At 40.6% G+C, this 21,462-nt stretch overlaps 2 protein-coding genes across 2 annotated transcripts in view; one reads left to right on the forward strand and one right to left on the reverse strand.

The window, feature by feature from the left end:
- The window catches only part of LOC311148022 (tumor necrosis factor receptor superfamily member 14-like), a 216,709-nt gene that overhangs the window by 135,849 nt on the left and 59,398 nt on the right, over window positions 1–21,462 (forward strand). The gene's annotated exons all lie outside the window — the stretch shown is intronic.
- LOC311148035 (tumor necrosis factor receptor superfamily member 14-like) lies at window positions 547–4,332 on the reverse strand. The gene is made up of 8 exons (XM_084184927.1): window positions 4,305–4,332; window positions 4,050–4,175; window positions 3,467–3,622; window positions 1,637–1,724; window positions 1,341–1,528; window positions 1,150–1,169; window positions 860–908; window positions 547–618 (listed from the first exon to the last, which is right to left on the reverse strand). The coding sequence occupies exons 1-8, from the start codon at window positions 4,315–4,317 to the stop codon at window positions 593–595; spliced, it is 666 nt and encodes a 221-aa protein (XP_084041053.1). The 5' UTR covers window positions 4,318–4,332; the 3' UTR covers window positions 547–592.

Below are 21,462 nucleotides of genomic sequence, written 5' to 3' on the forward strand. Positions count from 1 at the left end.
CGTGATGTTGATGTCCTTGTCTGCTTCTATGAGCGTGATGTTGATGTTCTTGTAGTGTAAAGTTATCCATTTGAATTTCCTTCCCATCCTTTTGACGACGTTTCTAATTTCTGGGGCATCTTCCCCAAGCGAAGGTTGCATCCTGCACCAGTATCCAGTAATCTGTGTCTCAAGATATTATCAAGTCCCATTTGAAGTTCCATAGTATGGGCTGACAGACGTTGTGGTCCTGAAGTTATACACACGTTTGACTTTCCCCTGGGCAGAGCAGAGGGTTCTCACCTACTGATGCTGGTTCCTAATCCTCATCACATGGTCCTTTTCATTTTAGAACAGGCTGTAGGCAGAAGCTGTTGCACGTGTTCCAGTGTGGGTGGAAGCTGATGTATATGATTCATACACTAAGCCACATAATAGTAATTGTCAATGCACAGTGATCCTCTACCCAGAGGTCATATTCTTTGAATGTGCTGTAGAATCCTGTTTTTATACCAACCAGATTCTACAATATCACATTTAACATGTAGTGTTAAAATACACTATAGATGGCTGGACCAGCCAGCCAGTGGACCACAGCTTACAGAATGTTGAGTCACTGACTGTGATGGGGGCTTGAATCTGGGGAGAGAAGTCATTTGTAATTTATCAGTAATTAATTTACGTTCTGGACAATGATTTGTAGAACAATTGCTTGTATCCAGAGTAATTTATTCTTGGATCATATCATATTTGTCATAGCATTGATGACTTGATTAAGTAATAAACCATATACATTTACTTATAAATATGTTTGAAATTCTTTTAACTCATAAAAACTATTCCGTACACATATTTAGAAAACCTTGAAAGTTTGCCTTACCTTTTACAGTTTCCTCAGACAGCATTGGTATATCCTGATATGGGAATGCCTATCAGACAGAATCAGTAATTAGTAAACCACATTGGGCCAGTTTCCCAGACAGAGATTAAGCCCAGTCCTGGACTAAGAAGCACGTACATTGGAGATTCTCAATTTTAAGTGCTTTTTAGTCCAAAGCTAGGCGTAACCTATGCCTGGGAAACTGGCCCATTAAATTCAAATTTCACAGCCAGAAGAGAGCACTTAGTAACACAATGTGATGAAAGATATTCATAGATTTCCAAACATACCTGTGTATGTATTTGAGGGCCTATAAAAAAGTCAGATGTCCAATATTGTAATAAACATACTGTGTAACCATGACGTTAACAAACAGTAATCTACACTATGAGAAGTAGAACATGTAGCATTTACAGAGTATACTGAGTATCACAGGCATTGAAAACAATGAAAGGTACAGATAAAATTCCAGTAATCTTACCTAAATTTAGTTTTGTTCTCACTATAAATAAACAAACACCAGCTATGGTGGCTATCAGGAAACCTATCAGAACACCAGCTATGGTTCCAGCTGTGGTTCCAGCTATGATTCCAGCTGTGAGAAGTGAGGTTACTCCGCATTCTGAATCCGACCAAGGAGTTCCTGGTTCAATTTCCAAGAATTCACATCTATGTCAAAGACATAAATATAGTTTTTGAAAGATTCCATTTGAGCATAATAATGATTGTATTTTTATATCTTAACCATTTGAACTAACTAATGATGTCCACACTTACTCTGTGTGTGGTTGACAAGATGTTAATGATCCATCTGAATACGTTTTACAAGGGCAGTCAGCACACACAGTATCTGTAGATGTTGTTCCTGCACAAATACAGTTGAAGTCGGAAGTTTACATACACTTAGGTTGGAGTCATTAGAACTCGTTTTTCAACCACTCCACAAATTTCTTGTTAACAAACTATAGTTTTGGAAAGTCGGTTAGGCCATCTACTTTGTGCATGACACAAGTAATTTTTCCAACAATTGTTTACAGACAGATTATTTCACTTATAATTCACTGTATCACAATTTCAGTGGGTCAGAAGTTTACTGTGCCTTTAAACAGCTTGAAAATTCCAGAAAATGATGTCATGGCTTTAGAAGCTTCTAATAGTGTAATTGACATAATTTGAGTCAATTGGAGGTGTACCTGTGGATGTATTTCAAGGCCTACCTTCAAACTCAGTGCCTCTTTGCTTGACATCATGGGAAAATCCAAAGAAATCAGCCAAGATCTCAGAAAAAAAATTGTAGACCTCCACAATTCTGGTTCATCCTTGGGAGCAATTTCCAAACGCCTGAAGGTACCACGTTCATCTGTACAAACAATAGTATGCAAGTATAAACACCATGGAAACACGCAGCTGTCATACCGCTCAGGAAGGAGATTCATTCTGTCTCCTAGAGATTAACGTACGTTGGTGCAAAAAGTGCAAATCAATCCCAGAACAACAGCAAAGGACCTTGTGAAGATGCTGGAGAAAACGGGTACAAAAGTATCTATATCCACAGTAAAACGAGTCCTATATCGACATAACCTGAAAGGCCGCTCAGCAAGGAAGAAGCCACTGCTCCAAAAACGCCATTAAAAAAGCCAGACTACGGTTCGCAACTGTCCTCTCGTCTGATGAAACAAAAATATAACTGTTTGGCCATAATGACCATCGTTATGTTTGGAGGAAAAAGGGGGTCGCTTGCAAGCCGAACAACACCATCCCAACCGTGAAGCACGGGGGTGGCAGCATCATGCTGTGGGGGTGCTTTGCTGCAGGAGGGACTGGTGCACTTCACAAAATAGATGGCATCATGAGGAAGGAAAATGATGTGGATATATTGAAGCAACATCTCAAGACATCAGTCAGGAAGTTAAAGCTTGGTCGCAAATGGGTCTTCCAAATGGACAATGACCCCAAGCATACTTCCAAAGTGGCAAAATGGCTTAAGGACAACAAAGTCAAGGTATCGGAGTGGCCATCACAAAGCCCTGACCTCAATCCTATAGAACATTTGTGGGCAGAACTGAAAAAGCGTGTGCGAGCAAGGAGGCCTACAAACCTGACTCAGTTACACCAGCTCTATCAGGAGGAATGGGCCAAAATTCACCCAACTTATTGTGGGAAGCTTGTGGAAGGCTACCCAAAACGTTTGACCCGAGTTAAACAATTTAAAGGCAATGCTACCAAATACTAATTGAGTGTATGTAAACTTCTGACCCACTGGGAATGTGATGAAATAAATAAAAGCTGAAATAAATCATTCTCTCTACTATTATTCTGACATTTCACATTCTTAAAATAAAGTGGTGATCCTAACTGACCTAAGACTGGGCATTTTTACTAGGATTAAATGTCAGGAATTGTGAAAAACTGAGTTTAAATGTATTTGGCTAAGGTGTATGTAAACTTCCGACTTCAACTGTACATGTTGAAATATTAATAAAAATGTAATTTCTTCCCCTCATTTAATTCCATTAACTGTAATGATTATTCACACTGAAGTTAACAACTTGACTCAATTGAATTATGACAACACAATTAGTTTTATGAGTGAGACAGAAGACCAACCTGTGTGGCTGATGTATTGACCAGGTTTACAGCTGCTGTGTCTCTGGGCTGCTCTACAACCATCCTTAGTTGGGTCTAGACAGTAGAACCCCTCCAGTGTCCCACAGACAGTGTCTGATGAAGGTCTACATGGCTGCTTTACCTTCAAACCCAAACCTATGGAGAAAACATGTCACTTGGTATCTGAAGCTAAATGTAAAGCCTGTTGTATTTCATTTGTAGTGTCTGTTGTCTGCAGGATATTGCTGTCAATCAAGGAGTCCGCTTAAGCTGCACCGTGTTTTAGAGGCTTTTATTAAAATCACGAGGTTACAGCATAAGTTACAGACCCGCGAAGTCTGGAGAAGCCCCGTTTCCCAAATTAATCTGAACGCTTCTCCCTTTCCCTTTGTCTTAACCCATTTTTATAAACAATGGCAATAAATGGGTCGCTCCCTTTTCCATCCAATCACCGGTCTCCCCTGGGGCGTCACCCTCCAACTGCTACATTCAAACTTAAGATAAACAGTTCTTCTTTGTCCCTCAAGACTAGTCATAATCGTCATACACGACACATTAAAACAACAGCTGATATAATTCTCACCTGGATGACATGTGGTACAGTTGTTGCATGTTGTTTTCCCACTGGGCTCATCAAGGAATGTGGAGTCAATACAGGGCACATAGGAGGTGATTGTAGATTTAGTACAATGACTATTTACATGATATCCTGTTGAAAAGAAAACCAGAAAATAATTAAATGTTGGTATTATTATAGTTATTATTATAATTAACCCCTCATAATAATACATTTGTAAATGTAAATGTAAATGTAAATAAAAATACACAAGGTCCTTACCAGGCCTACACATTCTGCAATCTCTATCGCCTATTTTATAGATGGGGCGAAAATATGTGAAACAGGGTTTAATGTTTAGAAGTATAGAAGTTATAGGTATCTGCAAATAGAGAAGAAATAAAACATCAGCATCAGCATGCATTACATTTAAAGATGACACCAAACCCAAGATAACCTGTTATCTGCAAATTCAGTCAATAAATGTTAGTGAAATGTACGTCTCTCCACCACTTTTTTTCTACGAGGTTACAGTAAAATTTTAACTAAAACTAGTTGGCTAATAACTGATTCATATTTCATAAAGGACATATTTACATTGATCACTTTTCTTTTTTTACATGCCAAGCCACAATGTGCTAATCAGAAATGTTTCACTTACAGTCCATATCAAGCTTTCAAACTGTGCCATGGTTCCTCAATCCTCTCCATCTCACTGGAAGACCCACACACTGGATTTATGAAGTTCTTAGGAGTTTTGAAGTATGGAGATGAACTGACCTGTAGACTTAATGTATTTTAGTACATGTAAATATAATCCTTTCAATTTGTAAAATTATGATATCTTGCTGAATTGAATCAGTAAAAAAAAAATAACTTTGAAAAGTATGAAACAGAAATAGGCAAATAGTTATTAGAGAATGCTGCCAGGTAACGTCGACACAGCCAATGCCTCCCATTTACTGCATGAGGCCTACTGAAATACTGTAGTGTGTGAGATATATTGTAGGCTACCTGTAGAAATGTGTCTGCCCCTTATTTACTGGTAACATGCAATTGTACAACATTGAAAAAGCAAATGCATAAATTAACATTACCCTTACCACACATTGGGCAGCACTGCCCGTCAAAAGTGTTGTATTCTGCTGGACCACAATCCTTTCCAAATACAAGTATAAAATGAAAACGACATAGGAGTTAAAAATAGTACAAACAGACAGGAATTTATAATTAAAACATGAATTATGACTTTGTGTCTTCCTTCCCCTAATAAGTGGAAATCTACAGGATGGTGGCAGACTGTCAGACTGACTAAAGACAACAAACTATCCACTTCGAGTCAGGGGAGCTGCCCACACAGAAATAGCGACCATGTAGCCTATCCTACAGGGGAGCTGCCCACACAGAAATAGCGACCATGTAGCCTATCCTACAGGGGAGCTGCCCACACAGAAATAGCGACCATGTAGCCTATCCTACAGGGGAGCTGCCCACACAGAAATAGCGACCATGTAGCCTATCCTACAGGGGAGCTGCCCACACAGAAATAGTGACCATGTAGCCTATACTACAGGGGAGCTGCCCACACAGAAATAGTGACCATGTAGCCTATCCTACAGGGGAGCTGCCCACACAGAAATAGTGACCATGTAGCCTATACTACAGGGGAGCTGCCCACACAGAAATAGTGACCATGTAGCCTATCCTACAGGGGAGCTGCCCACACAGAAATAGTGACCATGTAGCCTATCCTACAGGGGAGCTGCCCACACAGAAATAGTGACCATGTAGCCTATCCTACAGGGGAGCTGCCCACACAGAAATAGTGACCATGTAGCCTATACTACAGGGGAGCTGCCCACACAGAAATAGTGACCATGTAGCCTATACTACAGGGGAGCTGCCCACACAGAAATAGCGACCATGTAGCCTATACTACAGGGGAGCTGCCCACACAGAAATAGCGACCATGTAGCCTATACTACAGGGGAGCTGCCCACACAGAAATAGCGACCATGTAGCCTATCCTACAGGGGAGCTGCCCACACAGAAATAGCGACCATGTAGCCTATCCTACAGGGGAGCTGCCCACACAGAAATAGCGACCATGTAGCCTACCCTACAGGGGAGCTGCCCACACAGAAATAGCGACCATGTAGCCTATCCTACAGGGGAGCTGCCCACACAGAAATAGCGACCATGTAGCCTATCCTACAGGGGAGCTGCCCACACAGAAATAGTGACCATGTAGCCTATCCTACAGGGGAGCTGCCTACACAGAAATAGTGACCATGTAGCCTATACTACAGGGGAGCTGCCCACACAGAAATAGTGACCATGTAGCCTATCCTACAGGGGAGCTGCCCACACAGAAATAGTGACCATGTAGCCTATACTACAGGGGAGCTGCCCACACAGAAATAGCGACCATGTAGCCTATACTACAGGGGAGCTGCCCACACAGAAATAGTGACCATGTAGCCTATACTACAGGGGAGCTGCCCACACAGAAATAGTGACCATGTAGCCTATACTACAGGGGAGCTGCCCACACAGAAATAGTGACCATGTAGCCTATCCTACAGGGGAGCTGCCCACACAGAAATAGTGACCATGTAGCCTATCCTACAGGGGAGCTGCCCACACAGAAATAGTGACCATGTAGCCTATCCTACAGGGGAGCTGCCCACACAGAAATAGTGACCATGTAGCCTATCCTACAGGGGAGCTGCCCACACAGAAATAGTGACCATGTAGCCTATCCTACAGGGGAGCTGCCCACACAGAAATAGTGACCATGTAGCCTATCCTACAGGGGAGCTGCCCACACAGAAATAGTGACCATGTAGCCTATCCTACAGGGGAGCTGCCCACACTAATCACAAAGTAACTCTGAATATTTAGCTAAGTCGATAAGGCCGTCATTAAACGTTCATGTAATCATCATTGGGGGTTTTATCTCAGTCATCAGATTGAAACTTCTGAATGTACTGCAGGACTTCCTCAGCTCCCCACAACCTTATTGCATGTTTTTATTATCATATATTGTCTAGCTAATGGCGTAAACCAGATTGTTGTAGCTAGCTATAACTTTGCATGCCGACCATTTTATGGGATAGTGCTTCCAAATATAAATTGTTCTGTGGTTCAACTGCTAGGCAAGGAAGGATGAATTAAAGCATTATCTTTGGATTCAACATGATCGCAAGCGTACCTCATTACTTTAGCAACATGCCATGGGTGTGGCTAGATCGCTAGCATCGTTAACTAAAGTTTGCTGATTCAATCTCAAATTTGATAGTTGGACTATATGGTTTATCAGGACACCAACTAGCTAGCCAATTTATATCACAATTATGTAAAACCAAAATGTAGCTATACCAGCTAAATTACCAATGAGGAAATACTGTTCAGACGAAAGACATACCATTGCGACTTGATAAAGACAGACACCTACTGTACTGGGGCGTGGAACAGAGACAGTGAGAATCTACATCCTACGCATCAGCCCCGTTGCTCATGACAAGCATATCAAGCAGGGTGAGGTCACAATCATATCCGGTGTAATGTCATATTGGCCCCGTTAAAATGATTTGAAAATGCATATTTTCTTCCCGGAATTTAGTCTATAATAGTCTATAATCGGTCTGAAATATTAGGAGGTACAGTATACAAATGCATTTAACTGGCCTACTCCAACCATTGCAGTTCACATTTTGCTTTAATACATTTTTACAATATAAGGTCATTGGAACTGTCGTGTATTAGGATTATGCCTTTGTTAAATGTTTTAAGTGGAACCAGAGAGGACGTTAATTTTAGTATCAAGAGGGAATGTTTTAGTGTAACGCCACATACAACAGACAGGAAGTGTGTTGTAGACAGGGGAGACTGGTGATTGGCCAGAAGAGGGAGCACCCATTTTTTTGCATTGTTTATAAGTAGGGGCTAAACGAAGAAGAAGGCAGAGCGGCCATTCTGAGGCGTCGCTCTCCGGATGTCATGACATCTGTCACTTATGCTGAAGCTTGTGATATGAATAAACCTTATGATCCAAGTTCAGTATGAGCGGACTCCTTTGTTTATCAGCAATAATTGCCAGCACTTACGCGATACGACAAATGGCGCCCAACGTGGGGCTGGTCTGCACCTCTCCTCTGTTTCATTCAGCCGCCAGGCTAACTCGCTTTGAAGCCATGGCCAGACAAGGGTGAGTTTTTCTTACCGCTTTGGAGCTTGTTAGGTTGGATAGTGGTCCTCTGTAGCTCAGTTGGTAGAGCACGGCGCTTGTAACGCCAAGGTAGTGGGTTCGATCCCCGGGACCACCCATACACAAAAAAAAAATGTATGCACGCATGACTGTAAGTCGCTTTGGATAAAAGCGTCTGCTAAATGGCATATTATTATTATTATTATACTGCTTGTGTACACTGGAGAAATGTACCATACGACCGTGCCTCGTGTGGCGTTATTGCTGATAACTGGGTGTCTGGCTAATCATTATCAATTGTTGCACTGGTAGACAGGGCAAAAGGGGGGAGAGTAGGCTTGGAATTTTAGAACAATCGATGGTAGAGATTAAGGCAGATATTGGTAGAATAAAGTCAGGAATACGTATGCAATTAGAGCATTGTGAATCTGTTAAAGACCTCGAAACGAGGCGACTCCTTAGGAGTGGGCCATAAATCCGGGCAACGCGCTAGGGTGGTGTCAGGTTGGTTCTAGGAACCATGAGGTGGACGGGTTATATTGTATGTTATGCTCATCTTATAGTCGACGGAGTATTCGTTTGGGGTAACCGCTCATATGATTATCCAGAACTTACGGCAGCATAAAGTTAGCAGGGGATAAATGGACAATGATTTAGGCACAATACAGGTTACTTAGGGCGTGGTAGGCCGCAGTTAGCTAAAGGCTAAGGCTAATGCTAATGCTAAATGCTGGATTGGGTTTCATGCTACATGGTACATAGCGGCTAATGCTAAATGCTAATGCTAATTGTGTTGCGTGCTACATGCTAACGTGTCCTTAGAGGTCCTATTGCGATAGGATAAGCCTCTTAAAATATGTCTGTGTGTGGAATTCAAAGTTCTACGCAAATGTGAGCTCTGTTATGTGTAATTGTGTGAGTATAGGGTATAAAATAGTGAAGCTGTAGCGTAATGCTATCGTTCTATTGTCTGGGAATCGTATCATTGAATGCATTTGCGCATGCGTTTAATTTTATGACACTACACTACAAAACGTGGGAGTTGTAGTTTATGGCACGAGATTATGAGACGTTGGGTTCCGGTACTAAAAAACTACAAAACGTTGTTTATTAAAACTACAAAACGGGATTGTGGGTAACGTGTCATATTTCTGGGGGGCTGCGGGCTGCAGGAATAGACAGAGAAATAGCCACAAAGAGGAGAGATTTGGACACGAATCTTCTAAATCGTTAAAGTGACTGTTGTTTGAACATGAAACTATTTGTTGAGATGTAGTGAATTTATAAATTTGATATATGAGGACGAATTATAATAAATTAAATTAAATGACGATTAAAATAAATAAAAATTAAATAAAAATGTTATTGATCTATTTAGTTCTGAGTTGATTCTTAGAGCGAATGTGAACGAAGGAATGTTGAATATGGTTGAGATAACTCAATGATTGCAGTAACTACTAAAATCGTTTTCTGTGTCTCTGTTCTTTTGTCATATGAGAGCAAAGGAGAGAGAGAGGAGGGGCTAACGTGTGACTGACGTGACAAGGTGTGACGCAGGCAGAGGATCAGATATCAGGCTAGTTCACAAAATCATCCCCTACAGGATATTTGATGTTATGACAATTTCACATAGGCTTGGCAAATTCATTAAAAATTGCATTTTGGAGGCTATGTGCATCACTGGGGTTGATTGGAGTTGTGTTGGGAATCAAGGACTGACATTATTCTGTAAATTTAAGATAATTAGGTGCTTATAGAGCAAGGGGTTATGGGAATTGTAGTCTGAAGTTGACTACTTGCATTTGATGGGTTGTGGTAAGATAGCCACCACTAATTGATAAATGGGTAAGATAGGATATAGAAATAAAAATTGGTTTTAATTATTCATAATTTTAAATTGATTTTTTTAAATTGATTTTTTATTTTAATTAGAAATGGTTTTTGATAAAAAAATTTAATGGAATTTTTTCATATTCATATTTTGGTTGATTTATTTATTTAGGTTAGGTTATATTAGGTTATATTAATAATTGAAGGGGGGAAGCCATAGGCTATATAGTCTAAAATAAAATAATTCACGATAAAGGAATATAAAAGGGTTGTTACAATGGGGAGAAAGGACAGCAAGGCTATGAAAGTGATTACACTGGTTGATATGGGAAAAATAGTAATCCTTTAACTAAAGTAGTGTTAGGTTATCCGGCAAATGAAACAAAAGTTGCCCTTCATTCTCAAACAAAAACTGATAAAAGATTCCAGCAATAAGATAAATAAAGGAAGAAAAGGCGACAGGAAAACTAATGGCAGAAGTTAGTACACCTTTCTCACATACGGATTCAGCAAAAAGACACCCACCTTACGAGAAGGAAGTAGAGCTTAGGGATGTTTATCCTCAGCTTCCGGTGATCATCCAGGAGGGTGATTGTTGCATCAGAGATGAAGATGAATAATAGATAGAGGACAAGCAGAAACGACCAGAAAGATGAATCCAAAACTCCAGAAGTAAGAAAAACCGAGATGTCTGGAAACTAAGAGAAGAATGAGGGTCGGAAAGATGAGGATGAAGATACAGAAGGAGAAAACCTGCTGAGAAAATAATCCCAAGAATTGGAGGAGAAGAAGAATACATTGAGGCCAAGATGCTGAAGAAAAGTAAGAAGATGATGGAAGATGATATTTCGAGGACAGTGCTTAGAATATAAGCTGTTGAAGAATCCTGATATGTCAACAACAAAGAACAGGACGAAGAAACTCTCAAAAAACTCAATCATACAACTGGTGGAGAAGAGAAGCTTTGGTTATGAAGAATCAGAGTGAACCAAATCAACAATCACTGTTACAGCTTCAACTGAACAATATCAAATGCAATTGTACCAGCCAAGGGGGGTACCAGGTGTTCCATATCCACAGCCAGTTTCTGGACAGACACAGAGTTGTAGAGGAAGAGGACGAGAAGGCTTAGAAGGAGGAGGAAGATTTCAGCTACACTTCCAGCAACTTTCAGAAGACTGTTATAATTGTGGACAGATTGGTCACTTTACCTGTGACTGCAACAAGTCAGGAGGAAACAACAGAGAACATTTTTAAGGAAGATACAGGGGCCATTCAAGATCACCTGTTCTCCAGGTGAACCCTAAGGATTCTAGAGTGCCTAGAAGGTACGAAGGGGGGTGTCAGCTGATAGCACCGATTAGAGAAGAAGAGAAAATATCTAACAATTGAAGTAAAAAGAGGACTATGAGAAGTGATAGTGAATAGTGTAAAAGCTTTTATCTGTGTTCAGCCTAAAGAGGTTAAACATCTCACTATGTAAAATTAACTAATTAGGATAGGGATTTGAGGTAGTAAAACAGCTACTCTTAAGGAACCAATTGAGCTCTGCTATAGAACTCAAAGAGAAATCAAAATAGACATACTAATATTAGTACCTATTGCATTGTTGGGAAGAGATGCATTGTTTAAATTGAATTGTACAATAAGATGTACACTAAACGGCTGTCTGGTAGAAGAGATTTTAAAAAGTAGGGTTTTTGGGAATCATATTTGCTTAAAAAGATAATATCATAGGAAGGATGATAATCTATTAGACAATCTGTCTGGAAAATAAAGTTAAAAGGGGTGACTGTTATTCTGGGTTACATTCTTACACCAAGAGATTTCAGGCTAGGCTAAAAGGTGTTTAGTCGTTTGCCAAGTCTGTGTGTAAAGAAGTCAGAAGCAGGTGGGGACTTTCCCAATCACATATTCTAAAAATTGGGTGGTAAAGGGATTTTGTGAATAAATCAGTGGAAAAGGTTTTTAAAGGATAGGAGAAAAGATTAGATTAAAATAAGTTAGGATAACTAGGTTGAAGGAACTCTAAGACAGTAAGCTAAGTTTCAAAGTTAGTAGTAAGAGAAAGAGAACAGTGGTGAAGGACATTTTAGAGTTTAGTGGGAAGATATGGTAGGAGTTTAGATCTGTTAGGAGCAGATGCATTGAGAAAGTATGTGTTGCTGAATGATAAGAGAAGATTGAGGGTGATTGAGTATCTATAGTTACAGTTCCCAGCAGGGAGATCAAGGTAATTATAGATGTATTTTTTATAATCAAAAGTTTGAAAGTCAGGGATTAGAGGTAGGACTGAGAGTTGGGAAAAAGTGACACTAGTGGTGATAGATGGAAGTACAAGCAAAGAGTTCAAAGCTTTGGGGAAATGGATGAAGTAACTAAGGACATTAACACTTCAGTCTATTAAAACAACAGTGAGAAGCAATTTAACTCTTTCAACATTGATAGTTATTAAAGCCATAAATATATCGCATTTGATTATAAGGGAACCAATGGCTCCAGCACCAATTTTAGAGGAAAATACTTATTAGGGTTAGGATGGGGACGTTCCTCCCACATGGAGAGATAATTATGGAGAATAAGTATACTTATCTAGTGCAAGCATTAAAATTTGTTCCGGTTAAGAATTATTGGTTAAAAGGCTATGTAATTCATAAAGTGACGCTTATAATGGAAGATTTGAAGTCTGTTGAAGTTTCCACAGTCACCAAAGGAGTTCAGGAAGAATATGTTGCAGTAGTCACTCCAACAGTAGATAATACACATAGGATATCGGTAGCTTTCGCACTAGAAGTAGTTAAGAGTGTTAATACATCAACTAAGTCAACTACTTTAATGGTAACTGTGGAAAGGGATTAATGATACGATGGCAATAGCAAATGTAGGAAGTACGACACCGACAACAACTTTTCTGAAATTAAAGGAGGCAGCAAGAGAGACTCAGGGGTTTATGATACGGATAGAGAGTGCTGTCAATATAGATTCATCATGGAGGTACAGGATGAGGTCTTTGATTTTAATGACAGACAAGGAGAGGTATCTGATCAGTACCGCTCGTTAGGGAAGAGAGAAACTAAATGGATGGGTTTGATTCTTCTGTTGTGAAAATTAGAGATAGATGGGCAGGTTCCAGCAGCTCATTCTGTAATATCAGTAAGGAATCTTGAGGGTCCATGTCTGTTGAGAATTCCAGCACCAGACACGTGGGGCTCGACCTCTATCGAGCATGTGTCAATCTTATGCTTTGTCATGACTGTTGTATTAGCAACAACAATCAGTAACAGATAAAATAATGTCATTGTCAAAACATTTGTTTAAGCCTAGGGTTAGGTGGTATTGGGTTAAGTGAATTAACTTGTGTGCATTTGTTAGATGGGAAGAAAAATCAGGTAATAGCAAACCCTGAAGCATTTGAGGTGAAAGCAGTGAGGGCTAAAAGTTGTTTTTGTTCTAATAAAACATATGATGTAAGGGGTATGTTTATGGGAATATCAGATTGTGATGATTATATGATGACTTTGGATAAGCACGAACATAAGGTTAGAGAGGACAAATATAATGTAACTTTTTATGTACCAGGTAGTAGGAACAGCAGGACTTTGATGGTTAAAAGATCAGCTTTTGCCTGTCAATGTGACTATTGGGAATGTTAAAGATATTTAGAGGGTTTGTGGGGATAAAGCATATATATTCTTACCCTATGGATGGACAGGATGTTGTTACATGTCAACGTTGAAGCTTCCATATGAGGTTTCTACCATTAAAAGAGGGGTAGTGTCAAGGGCTGAGGTGTATGGTGTGTGGAAGTCAGGCGCAGGACACCGAAGCTAGTCCAACAAAGTTTACTGAAGTAATCCAAATGGCAAAATACAGAGAACGGCCTCAACAATAAACAGAGGCGAGAAAATACGCAAACTGTGCGTAAAACAAAATAACACGAAAACAGGAACAAAACACGCAGCACAACGGACAGGCAAAAAACAACACACAATCTAGCCTAAGCAAAACAAGGAACTTATAGGACAAGTAATCAACACACAACTGGACACAGGTGTAAAAGACAGACGAAAGCAATCACACCAAGAAACATAGAGCGGTGGCAGCTAGTACTCCGGGGACGGCGAACGCCGAAGCCTGCCCGAACCAGGAGGAGGAGCAGTCTCGGCAGAATCCGTGACAGGTAGCACCGGACACAGATAAATCTGAAGCTAGGTTTGAAATTGGATGGAAAGAGACATGGCTACATGTTATAGTCTTCAAGCCTATCATTGAAGGATAAATCTAAGGGAGAAGGGGGGACTTTTTCCATGGTATGGTGTAACATTTGGGAAGATCATATTGATAATATTAGTTATACTTTGAGTCCAGATAGTTCAGATATTATCACTAGGGTTATACAGTGAGGGAAAAAAGTATTTGATCCCCTGCTGATTTTGTACGTTTGCCCACTGACAAAGAAATGATCAGTCTATAATTTTAATGGTAGGTTTATTTGAACAGCGAGAGACAGAATAACAACAAAAAAATCCAGAAAAACGCATGTCAAAAATGTTATAAATTGATTTGCATTTTAATGAGGGAAATAAGTATTTGACCCCTCTGCAAAACATGACTTAGTACTTGGTGGCAAAACCCCTGTTGGCAATCACAGAGGTTAGATGTTTCTTGTAGTTGGCCACCAGGTTTGCACACATCTCAGGAGGGATTTTGTTCCACTCCTCTTTGCAGATCTTCTCCAAGTCATTAAGGTTTCGAGGCTGACGTTTGGCAACTCGAACCTTCAGCTCCCTCCACAGATTTTCTATGGGATTAAGGTCTGGAGACTGGCTAGGCCACTCCAGCACCTTAATGTGCTTCTTCTTGAGCCACTCCTTTGTTGCCTTGGCCGTGTTTTTTGGGTCATTGTCATGCTGGAATACAAATCCATGACCCATTTTCAATGCCCTGGCTGAGGGAAGGAGGTTCTCACCCAAGATTTGACGGTACATGGCCCCGTCCATCGTCCCTTTGATGCTGTGAAGTTGTCCTGTCCCCTTAACAGAAAAACACCCCCAAAGCATAATGTTTCCACCTCCATGTTTGACGGTGGGGATGGTGTTCTTGGGGTCATAGGCAGCATTCCTCCTCCTCCAAACACGGCGAGTTGAGTTGATGCCAAAGAGCTCCATTTTGGTCTCATCTGACCACAACACTTTCACCCAGTTCTCCTCTGAATCATTCAGATGTTCATTGTTAAACTTCAGACGGCCCTGTATATGTGCTTTCTTGAGCAGGGGGACCTTGCGGGCGTTGCAGGATTTCAGTCCTTCACGGCGTAGTGTGTTACCAATTGTTTTCTTGGTGACTATGGTCCCATCTGTCTTGAGATCATTGACAAGATCCTCCTGTGTAGATCTGGGCTGATTCCTCACCGTTCTCATTATCAGTGCAACTCCACGAGGTGAGATCTTGCATGGAGCCCCAGGCCGAGGGAGACTGACAGTTCTTTTGTGTTTCTTCCATTTGCGAATAATCGCACCAACTGTTGTCACCTTCTCACCAAGCTGCTTGGCGATGGTCTTGTAGCCCATTCCAGCCTTGTGTAGGTCTACAATCTTGTCCCTGACATCCTTGGAGAGCTCTTTGGTCTTGGCCATGAGGGAGAGTTTGGAATCTGATTGATTGATTGCTTCTGTGGACAGGTGACTTTTATACAGGTAACAAGCTGAGATTAGGAGTACTCCCTTTAAGAGTGTGCTCCTAATCTCAGCTCGTTACCTGTATAAAAGATACCTGGGAGCCAGAAATCTTTCTGATTGAGAGGGGGTCAAATACTTATTTCCCTCATTAAAATGCAAATAAATTTATAACATTTTTGACATGCGTTTTTCTGGATTTTGTTGTTGTTATTCTGTCTCTCACTGTTCAAATAAACCTACCATTAAAATTATAGACTGATCATTTCTTTGTCAGTGGGCAAACGTACAAAATCAGCAGGGGATCAAATACTTTTTTCCCTCACTGTATATGCATTGAAGAATATAAGGGATGCATTTGGTAGATCTGAAGGAGCGGAAGTCAGCGAAGACTTGGTTGCAAGATCAGGTAGGCCAGTAGGGGCAGTGATGGTTCAGATTCTAGTTGCAGCTTTGATAGCACTGTGTGTGAGGTTTGTAATTTGTTACTGACCTTTGAGAAAGCTATGATATTGAGATAGGTTGGAGAGTGATGCCTGGAGACAACACTCAGATGCCGGTGTTGACTGTTCCTGATCTGGATGAAGATGGACAAGTGGAACTGAATGGATAAATATCATTTTTGATGTTTTGATCATTTTTCAAAAAAAATTTTTTTTCAAATATTAGTATGATTTTTTGTATGATTTTATGAATCAAAGGGGGGGAATAGGTTAATGTGATTCATACATCATTTATATATCATTTTTATATTCTTAGTTGATATTGATGTTTAATTTGAAAGTGTTGTTTTGCAAAAGATACTGTTTGGTCTTTCCTTTTCTTTCAGAAGCATTTGGGGGAACATGTGGAGATTGAAATACTCAAACAAGGACAATATGAAGGGACAATATGAAAGGACAATATGACTGGAGGAGATGAAACAAGGAGGGTGTGGCCGATTCCATCATCAACAATCCATTGGAAGTCGAGACTACGGGGAGATGAAGTGTAGTGGACTACATTCCAGTGTCTGCAATGAAATATAGACATGTGTAATACATAAATTGTGTCATACTCTTACGTATTAATTTTTGTAGAATGATATTTGATGTTATTGAATACATGTGAGGATCTTAGATGTTTTTGTTTATTTCGGTGATGCTTAGGGACAGGGAGTCTAGGCAGGGAGAGGTCCACTATAGGGTCCAATGGGTTGACCAGCCTTAGAGTGGATATTTTTTGGATAGGATTTTGTTTGCAGGGGCTTACATGTGTATTTAATTGCATCATAGTTTCAAATGCATTTACATTGTTTATGAGTTTATCTGGAGTACCGAGGTGGTTGCCTGGGGCAGAGGGACCGTGAGAGAATTTTACTGTCTTGATTGATGGATGGATTTGGAACGAAGGTTGCCGGACAGTTTTTCGCTCTTACACTCCATAAAGATTTGTTCATATTTCATAGTAATGTATTCACACTTCATAAACAGTTATTCATATTTCATAGAAAGGTATTTACACTCTAGAGAAGAATGTTTTTGGTTTAATGTTAAAGATACTCAATAAGATAAATTGTCACTTGTCATAATCCTATTCTGTTTGTTTTCGAGACTTTTAGTTCGTCTCGAAGGGGGGAAATGTCGTGTATTAGGATTATGCCTTTGTTAAATGTTTTAAGTGAACCCAGAGAGGACGTTAATTTTAGTATCAAGAGGGAATGTTTTAGTGTAACGCCACATACAACAGACAGGAAGTGTGTTGTAGACAGGGGAGACTGGTGATTGGCCAGAAGAGGGAGCACCCATTTTTTTGCATTGTTTATAAGTAGGGGCTAAACGAAGAAGAAGGCAGAGCGGCCATTCTGAGGCGTCGCTCTCCGGATGTCATGACATCTGTCACTTATGCTGAAGCTTGTGATATGAATAAACCTTATGATCCAAGTTCAGTATGAGCGGACTCCTTTGTTTATCAGCAATAATTGCCAGCACTTACGCGATACGACAGAACACTAACGGTTTTGACTTGAGGTTATTGTTTGTTAAGGGTGCCAGGTAGGTTGTGCTTACCAGAGAAGATATTGATTTCTCCTTTTTGTTTGTGAGGGAATTAATCCCGTCAGGTCCGTCAAGTCTACACCAATACAAAGGACTCATGTAAAAGTCAGTATGGGAATACACTTTTCATAAACCCTTAAAAGATTGTTAATAACTTTGAAATTGAAGACTTATTTGCTAAATAAGACCATTACATTTTGTCTGTTAGGATGATTGAGTGATTTTTTATGTCTATTTATGTGACTAACTATGGTTACTGACTGTTTTATTTTTCTATAGGATACCCCCTAAATCAACCAAGAACAGGACAAGGACATACACTATATATGCAAAAGTATGTGGACACCCCTTCAAATTAGTGGATTAGGCTATTTCAGCATAAAATCGATCACACAGCCATGCAATCTCTATAGACAAACATTGGCAGTATTATGGCCCGTACTGAAGAGCTCAGTGTCTTTCAACTGGCACCGTCATAGGATGCCACCTTTCCAACAAGTCAGTTTGTCAAATTTCTGCCCTGCTAGAGCTGCCCTGGTCAAATGTAAGTGCTGTTATTATGAAGTGGAAACGTCTAGGAGCAACAACGGCTCAGCCGCCAAGTGGTAGGTCACACAAGCTCACAGAACAGGACCACAGAGTGCTGAAGCGCGTAAAAATCGTCTGTCTTCGGTTGCAACACTCACTACCGAGTTCCAAACTGCCTCTGGAAGCAACGTCAGCACAATAACTGTTCGTCGGGAGCTTCAGGAAATGGGTTTCCATGGCCGAGCAGCCGCACACAAGCATAAGATCACCATGGGAGATGCCAAGCGTCTGCTGTAGTAGTGTAAAGCTAGCCGCCATTGGACTCTGGAGCAGTGGATACGTGTTCTCTGGAGTGATGAATTACGCTTCACCATCTGGCAGTCTGACGGACGAATCTGGGTTTGGCAGGTGCCAGGAGAACGCTACCTAACCGAATATATATATAGTGCCAACTGTAAAGTTTGATGGAGGAGGAATAATGGTCTGGAGCTGTTTTTCATGGTTTGGGCTAGACCCCTTAGTTCCAGTGAAGGGAAACCTTAAAGCTAGATGATTCTGTGCTTCCAACTTTGTGGCAACAGTTTGGGGAAGGCCCTTTCCATGCCCAAAGTGAGGTCCATACAGACGAGCAGGTGTCCATATACTTTTGGTAATGTAGTGTATATAAACAAAATCAAACAAGATCCTATAAGATACCAGGAGTATCTTAAGAAACAAAAATAACATGCATCGAGAGAAAAGAAAGTGGTGAACTGACATCCATCTCACAACTTTCCCAGACAGAAAAAAGGAGGCCATAGAAAATAAACCAAAGAAACAGATTTTTATTTTATTTTGATCAACTATCCAGAAAATAGTGGATATGGAGTCATACCTGTCAAGGAACACACTCACAGAATGATGACCTAACTGCCCCTCAAATGACTCCACATCTATGTGATTGTTTTTGACCCACAGACCGTGATAATTCAACAGAGGTTAGACAAAGCACAGCCTTCCACCTCCACAGCACCATCTCGCTTAATATACTGAACAATACAGCACCACAGCCATCTCGCTTAATATACTGAACAATACAGCACCACTGCCATCTCGCTTAATATACTGAACACAGCACCACTGCCATCTCGCTTAATATACTGAACAATACAGCACCACCGCCATCTCGCTTAATATACTGAACAATACAGCACCACTGCCATCTCGCTTAATATACTGAACACAGCACCACTGCCATCTCGCTTAATATACTGAACAATACAGCACCACAGCCATCTCGCTTAATATACTGAACAATACAGCACCACCGCCATCTTGCGTAATATACTGAACACAGCACCACTGCCATCTCGCTTAATATACTGAACACAGCACCACTGCCATCTCGCTTAATATACTGAACAATACAGCACCACTGCCATCTCGCTTAATATACTGAACAATACAGCACCACTGCCATCTCGCTTAATATACTGAACACAGCACCACTGCCATCTCGCTTAATATACTGAACAATACAGCACCACTGCCATCTCGCTTAATATACTGAACAACACAGCACCACTGCCATCTCGCTTAATATACTGAACAACACAGCACCACAGCCATCTCGCTTAATATACTGAACAATACAGCACCACTGCCATCTCGCTTAATATACTGAACAATACAGCACCACTGCCATCTCGCTTAATATACTGAACAATACAGCACCACCGCCATCTTGCGTAATATACTGAACACAGCACCACTGCCATCTCGCTTAATATACTGAACAATACAGCACCACCGCCATCTCGCTTAATATACTGAACAATACAGCACCACTGCCATCTCGCTTAATATACTGAACAATACAGCACCACTGCCATCTCGCTTAATATACTGAACACAGCACCACTGCCATCTCGCTTAATATACTGAACAATACAGCACCACTGCCATCTCGCTTAATATACTGAACACAGCACCACAGCCATCTCGCTTAATATACTGAACAATACAGCACCACCGCCATCTCGCTTAATATACTGAACAACACAGCACCACCGCCATCTCGCTTAATATACTGAACAATACAGCACCACCACCATCTAACGCAAGACAGCCCATTGCAGACATACAGTACTAGTCAAAAGTTTGGACACACCTACTCATTCCACGTTTTTTCTTAATTTTTACTATTTTCTACATTGTAGAATAATAGTGAAGACATCAAAACTATGAAATAACACATATGGAATCATGTAGTAACCAAAAAAGTGTTCAACAAATCAAAATATATTTTAGATTTTAAATTCTTCAAAGTAGCCACCCTTTGCCTTGATGACAGCTTTGCACACTCTTGGCATTCTCTCAACCAGCTTCATAAGGAATGCTTTTCCAACAGTCTTGAAGGAGTTCCCACATATGCTGAGCACTTGTTGGCTGCTTTTCCTTCACTCTGCGGTCCAACTCATCCCAAACCATCTCAATTGGGTTGAGGTCGGGGGATTGTGGAGGCCAGGTCATCATGCTGGTTAAGTGTGCCTTGAATTCTAAATACATCACAGACAGTGTCACCAGCAAAGCAACCCCACACCATCACCTCCATGCTTCACGGTGGAAACCACACATGCAGAGATCATCTGTTCAACTACTCTGCGTCTCACAAAGACACGGCGGTTGGAACCAAAATCTCAAATTTGGACTCATCAGACCAAAGGACAGATGTCCACCGGTCTAATGTCCATTGTTCGTGTTTCTTGGCCAAAGCAAGTCTCTTCTTATTGGTGTCCTTTAGTAGTGGTTTCACTCAGTCTCTGAACAGTTGATGTTGAGATGTGCCTGTTACTTGATCTCTGTGAAGCATTTATTTGGCCTGCAATTTCTGAGGCTGTCCTCATGAGAGCTAGTTTCATCATAGCGCTTGATGGTTTTTGCGACTGCACTTTAAGAAACTTTCAACGTTCCTAATTTTCCGGCTTGACTGACCTTCATGTCTTGAAGATAATGATGGACTGTCATTTCTCTTTGCTTATTTGAGCTGTTCTTGCCATAATATGGACTTGGTCTTTTACCAAATAGGGCTATCTTCTGTATACCCCCCTACTTTGTCACAATACAACTGATTGGCTCAAACGCATTAAGGAAAGAAATTCCACAAATTAACTTTTAACAAG

The sequence above is a fragment of the Coregonus lavaretus genome (genome assembly GCF_964263955.1).
Source record: "Coregonus lavaretus genome assembly, chromosome: 20".
Classification (NCBI taxonomy): domain Eukaryota; kingdom Metazoa; phylum Chordata; class Actinopteri; order Salmoniformes; family Salmonidae; genus Coregonus; species Coregonus lavaretus.

Excerpts from the sequence above, each read along its gene's own strand:
- LOC311148035 (XM_084184927.1), bottom strand. Across the intron at positions 3,623-4,049 it reads CTGTACCACATGTCATCCAG|GTTTGGGTTTGAAGGTAAAG; the intron begins GTGAGAATTATA and ends TTTTCTCCATAG. Across the intron at positions 619-859 it reads GTCTGAGGAAACTGTAAAAG|ATTCAAGCCCCCATCACAGT; the intron begins GTAAGGCAAACT and ends TTCTCTCCCCAG.